The 6000-nt window shown below is 35.4% G+C and overlaps 1 protein-coding gene across 8 annotated transcripts in view; it reads right to left on the reverse strand.

Moving 5' to 3' along the window:
• Positions 1 to 4078, reverse strand: part of LOC129810337 (fasciclin-3) — a 33668-nt gene extending 29590 nt beyond the window's left edge. For 2 of the 8 annotated variants that reach the window (XM_055860737.1, XM_055860739.1), the window contains exons 1-2: positions 2492 to 3471; positions 2121 to 2235 (exon numbers count right to left, since the gene is read on the reverse strand). In XM_055860737.1, coding sequence (XP_055716712.1) covers positions 2121 to 2172 — 52 coding nt within the window. In that variant the 5' untranslated portion in view covers positions 2173 to 2235; positions 2492 to 3471. Of the gene's footprint in view, positions 1 to 2120; positions 2236 to 2491; positions 3919 to 4004 lie in introns of those variants that run through there. The other 6 variants (XM_055860741.1, XM_055860740.1, XM_055860744.1 and 3 more) reach the window with 5 other exon arrangements.
• Between the last annotated feature and the right edge of the window lie 1922 nt (positions 4079 to 6000).

Consider the following 6000-nt stretch of genomic DNA (forward strand, 5'->3'; position numbering starts at 1 on the left):
TTTGTTTGAGGACAGATACTGTGCTCTGCTGAACATAAATTGTGTCTTTTTAACCGTGAATTTTATTTTTTTTGTGCAAGGTAATAGTTTTTTGAATTAAGTACAAGCCCTGCCCATAACTAGATCTCAATCACTTATCATTCAGGCCTTGTGTCCTAATCGAATGGAGATTTCCAAGAATTTAATCTTATTCCAATTGGAAGATACTATTATATCCGCTGAAAATGAAACACTAATATCAATCCGAGCAATGAAACTATAGACCACGCCCACTATAAATACAGTAGACTCTCTCTCAATCGGGCGTATGGGGCAAAAAGTCATCCAAATTATCGATAGATTTAAGCATCAAAGTCATTATAAATTCCACAAAAAACGCTCAATTATAAAGAATCATGATAAAATAAAATGAACAACAGCGAATTTGAGCAAATTTGCTTCAAAAACAAACGTGAAAATTGTCAACAACATTTTTAGTCCCATATTGAAAAAGAGCCGGTTGAGCGAGAGTCTACTGTACTTGAATTATAAAAATTGTGCTTAAACTTCCATTTAGTCTATTTGGATGGCACATTAAGATTAAGGATCAAGGGAGGATAATAATATAAATTAGTGAAGTCGGGCATGATAATACTGAATTCTGGATTTGTCTAACATTTGAAAGAGTAATTACATATATTTAATAAAAGGGCTATAAGGACGGAGGAACACCTATTGGCACTTTAAAAAATCATATCTGAAGCTATTGGCATCGTAATTTGTACCATTTGGAATATGAAATTTGAACATCTATCAGTATAGGAAATTGCTGAAATTGTCAGTAAGTGTTCCTTGCCAAACAGGTGTTCCTTCGTCCCTATTAATAATAGAGTATTATTATTTGTTTTATTTTTAATTTTACTATCTATTTTACTGGAATGTAAAATTACCAAAAAATTCTAGCTTATGTGCTTTGGATAAGATATTTAATTTGTAAATTTTAAAAGGGGCGTGGCTTATTTTGCAAGAGGTAGTATTTCTCTTTTTAAATTTCTTTCAACATTGAAATTGTGAAATTCTTTTTCTTATGGATTATTAAATAGTCGACCAGATAAATATTCAAAATGAGAAGAAATCAAATTGAATAGGGCACTATCCCTGAATAGGGCGTGGCTAATATTTAAATTTATTTCACTGAAATCTATTTGCGGAGTTTTTTCGTGAAATAAAAATAATTATAGTGAAGGGAAATATTTCTGATAATCCGTTAAAATATCCTCAATAGGACTTACTTTGTACGAATATTTTGCATCAGCGAATATGCTACGTGTATTTTCTCAGCTAAGGGTTTTTACTTCTTGCAGTAGTCTTCAGTAGGGGAAGTCTTTCAAGCTTAGCATAGGGGAAAGTGCCCATGCTTTACACGGTCCCAAGCTTTACAATGACTAAATTTTTCCTATGTTTTTTAATTAATGTGACTCATCGCATCCATATTTTAAAAACTAGGGGAAATTGTCTTGTTTTTAAAATATATCGCGAAGGCGCATTTATTCAGGAACATAGGAAAAATTTAGTCATTATAAAGCTTGGGACCGTCTATAGCATGGGCACTTTCATCTACTCTGACTTCGAACAATTCATATTTTTCGCATATTCCTTTAATGCAGAGGTGTGCAAGAACCGTTGAAACCGTCATAATAAATTTGTTCTGGTAGCGTTTTGACCATTGACGTACACGTTTTATTTGACGTTTATTCGGTTTCAACGGTTCTTGCAGGCCTCTGCTTTAATGTATCTAACCTAATTTTGTCAGGAACCATGTGACTTAAGACTAACTATTAAAATATATTGACAGATCAGATTCATTGAAGGAATATGGAAAAAATATAAAGTGTTTGAAGCCAGAGAATGTGCGAAGCCTTGAAAACTTCCCCTATTTAATTATCACACTTAAGCTTAATTTTTTATAAAAGCCGGGACACTTGCACTGAGTTACCCTGTATATTGGCATTTTATTATCAGTTGTCAACTATCGCACGAAACGTTCTCTTATCTTTTTTTTTGTGTATTGGACCTGGGGTTTCAGGGCAAATTAAAAATGTTTGTGCAGGTAACTGAAATAGTATTTGAGAAAGACTCACCTGTTATCATGATAATGTTTATCAGGAATTTAGCAAACACTTTTGTATCCATTTTTTCCACGATTGCGTTGAAGGTTTTCCGTACACGAAATTCACTTTCGGATTAATAGTTTCACTGTGAAATTAAATGGTTTTTTTTTAAACTATTTTTTTTTTTTTTTGGTGGTTAAATTGTAACATACACAAGCGGGGGAAAGTGGCGATTTCAACAAAATGAGGTGGATGATGATGAAAATGTTGGCTTTTGGGGGGGAGGGGAGTTGGTATATAAGTTAAGGAGCCTTTTATGGATGACGAATGTATGAGTGAATCACATAAAAGTTCACAAGAACATGAAATCACGGTATAATGATTATTTTTGCTTCTCTCACCTCTTCCTACACTTGAGACACACTGACACGCTAATTTATTCACGTTAATAAAAATCACAATGTGCCACAGAGTGTATTTCTTTTTTTGAATTTTCACCAACAAAAATTCTCTTTCTCTTTTGTCGCACTGAAGAAGAATTGGAATGGAAAATTTTTTCTATTTTCAAATGCCTCACAATTTTCCGCCTTCATTCACATTCTTGCAAAAATTGTGCCTAAAAGGTGTGCACTTTGGAGATGTGTGAGGAAGGTGGTAAAATTCCAGAAGTTTGTTGCTTTTGTAGATAGTTTAAAGAAGTGGAGATGCCGCACTAATAGACACACAAAATACACAGATAAGTTATAGAATCTTTCCAGTAAATTCGTCTTAAAGGCCACAAATTGATACTAAAACGGTGTGGTTTGAGCACAATGACGGCATCACTTGCGACTTCTCTTTGGTGCGGTGGTAGTACCGTTAAAAAAGTGCTATTTAAAATGAACAACTCTTTTGCGCTCTCTGTTCAGTTCTTTTTTTTTCACATTCAAACTTTCAGAGTGCAAAAATACACAAACACTATTCCTTTGTCCATTTGGCGTGACTCTCTCACTCTTGGCGTGCTGGGGGGCTTTTTCTGCCTCGCCACGAACTTTGATGTGTTGGCCGTTTCCTCGAGGTGTCCACAAGGGAAGCCGAAAAGAAAATGTTTGTAAGAAGAGAATGGCAAAGAACGCCCAAAGTTCTTTTTAAGCACTTAGTAGAAGACACCTTTCCACTTGACCGAATTTCACTGTTTTTAATTTTTTTTGTTGTTTGCTAAGAAATACACAAAATATTGTGAAAATATTTTTTTCAATAAAATTACTATTTAAATAAGATTGTATATTTCCAGGGGAGGAATAATCGCACAGCCGTTTCGAGTCGACAACTCAAATGGAATGAAACTGTCGAGTAGTTCACACAGCGACAACTCCCAGAGCTCGAATGTTTTGGGCGCCTTTCGCTTCCAAACTGCCTGCAATCTCACTCCCTCTTATTGACTCTCAATATGCCATGGAGCTTGGGCTGACGGTTCTGTCTCTCTTCAACCACGAAGTTTCATGGTGTGCTTGAGAAACTCAGGTAAGCTTATGCTATAAGACTGATTTCTTGTCTTTTTTACAAGTCCACTTCTTGGAGTTTGTTAAAATGTATATGCACAGAAACATCAATTCCGACTCTGGTATATTTCTTACGATTATTACCGCGCCCACCTGTGGTGTGATTGTGTGAGTTTTTGGGGGCAATCACGTTGTACCTGGATGAAGATTTTCAGTATAAGAGAAGAAGAAGGGACTTTTTTTTCGTGTGCAAAAATAAAGTGAGAATAGCGGGTTAGTGAGAAACTGCCATAAAATGATCCCTTGAAACTTCTTTTTGCTTCTCTGGAGAAATTGTACGTAAAATTCTGAAAGTACAACACACGTAAAAGTCAGTTAAAGCAGGAGACTCCTCACAGTAAAGTTAATTATCTTAATTGAAGACGCAACACACTTTGGTGGGCGAGAAAGTGAAAGATGATGCAGAAGATCACAGTGTAGATCGCCTCATCTCTCCAGGGAATATTGTCAGTGTTGTTTGCTCTAAATTGAGTAACTCTCGTCGACTAGATCATTTTTATGTATATACATATATATGTAGCACCTAAGAGTGGGAGATATTGCAAGCGAAAGGGTTCGTCAATTTTATGCTGCATGGCAAATCTCAATGGGTTTCTTTGGTGAGACGCTTTGTGCTCACGTTTACTATAGAAGAGTCTCTCAAATTTCAGTATATAAGAGATCAAGGCTGAATTTCTCACATTAGGTATATAAAACTATACTAAGAGATTGGGAATATTTTCTGCCACGACAGTATTTTGAATAATTCACCTATGCGAGATTTCCAACTTTAACATGAAGATTACCTTCTCTATGAATGCGCAATTTTGCTGGTGCTGATCACGAGGTGATCTTTAGAGAGGATTGTGAAGTAACTTTTGTCATATTCCAAGATTTTTATCCTCAATGACACTAGCAATTTTACCAAATCATTTTTAAACTCTCAAAACAAATTATAATTGTCAAAGTTCAAGTTACGTGTAAAAAACACGAGTTTAGAATTCCGAAAGACTGTCTAAGATTGGGATCATTTTCTAATTACATTTTGGGTTTATTGCTTCTAAACTTAGCAATTCCTCTTTTCTTCTATAAGTCAATATTTACTTCTTGCCTGGTATCCTTTCGGCATGTCCTTTGAATTTTTGGAAGAGTAATTCTTGAAAATTCTTCTTTTATTTGCTTTGAGTAGAAGAAAAACTGGGTAAGCACGAACAATATTCCGATAAGAAATTATATATAATTTTATGCCTTCTCTTTAGAAATATATATTTAAAACAAGGAAAATAAAATTACATGGTCAATAGCAGTTTACCTGAAAAATGGTATAAGTTACCTTTAAACAGAAAAACAATTGGTATTGAAAAAGCCGGTGTCCAGTGTGAATGAACAAATATTATGTTCTATCTTGAATTCTTCTGAAATATTGAAAACCTTTTTTCAGTGTGAGAGCACTCTGAAGTTTACCAAATCCCTATGGACAGATGACTATGTGAAAAAGATTAAAATAATCAATTTTTCATACTTAAATTCAAAATTTATTCACAATAATTTTTCTTCTATTATTACTGCTCGAATTCTACAGAGAGAGAAAGAGTCGTATATAATTCCTTGATTTTGAGTTATTTAAGACGCCTTACCCGCTAAAGTCATATTTTGGTAGAATATTGCAAATCTGAAATTTCGAGTTTTTTTTACGTCACACTGTCTGTCCGTCCGGCCGGCCGTTATCACACCTAGAGGCCAAACGGTTTGAGATAGAAGCTTGTAACCTTCAAGGGACCTCCTTTCATTAGTCGATCCTTTCTTGGGATTGCTTGAAAAAGCGTTGTGCAATTTTTTTCGCCCATGTCGAAATCTCTCCTATTATTAATCGTATCGGGATATTTTTGTTACAATGTAAACATATTATATTATATTGTTGTTGATCCCATGTTAGAAGAATCTGCGAAGTCCATTATAGACCGCCTAGGAGCGCCTTCCCGTGATGTGAATGCTTCTTCCATGCTTCCGGATTGTTGGGCGAAGGCGGTGCATTGTATTACATTATTTTTACATGTGAACATTGTCTAAATCAGACATTCAGATCTTTGCACCGGGCGGGACTCGAACTCACAACTGTGAGTCGAGCCGGGGAATTTTTCCGCCCAAGAGCCAACGGTCTTGCCTATTGCGCCACTGATTCCCTGAAATCTCTCCTGGTATTCTCCAATCGCCTTGTGAGCCTTGTCAACTTCGACAATAGGGGAGACTGGAGTAAAAAGTCACAAAACGGATATTTTATTTTTTTTACAAGCTACCTGAGCGCCCCAGAAATTTCTAATTAGCGCAGTTTTAGAGGAAATTTACCGCTCTACAACTTTGTGAATGGCATTCTCTTCTATTTTGTAAGG

The sequence above is a fragment of the Phlebotomus papatasi genome, chromosome 1 (assembly GCF_024763615.1).
Source record: "Phlebotomus papatasi isolate M1 chromosome 1, Ppap_2.1, whole genome shotgun sequence".
NCBI classification, from domain to species: Eukaryota; Metazoa; Arthropoda; class Insecta; order Diptera; family Psychodidae; genus Phlebotomus; species Phlebotomus papatasi.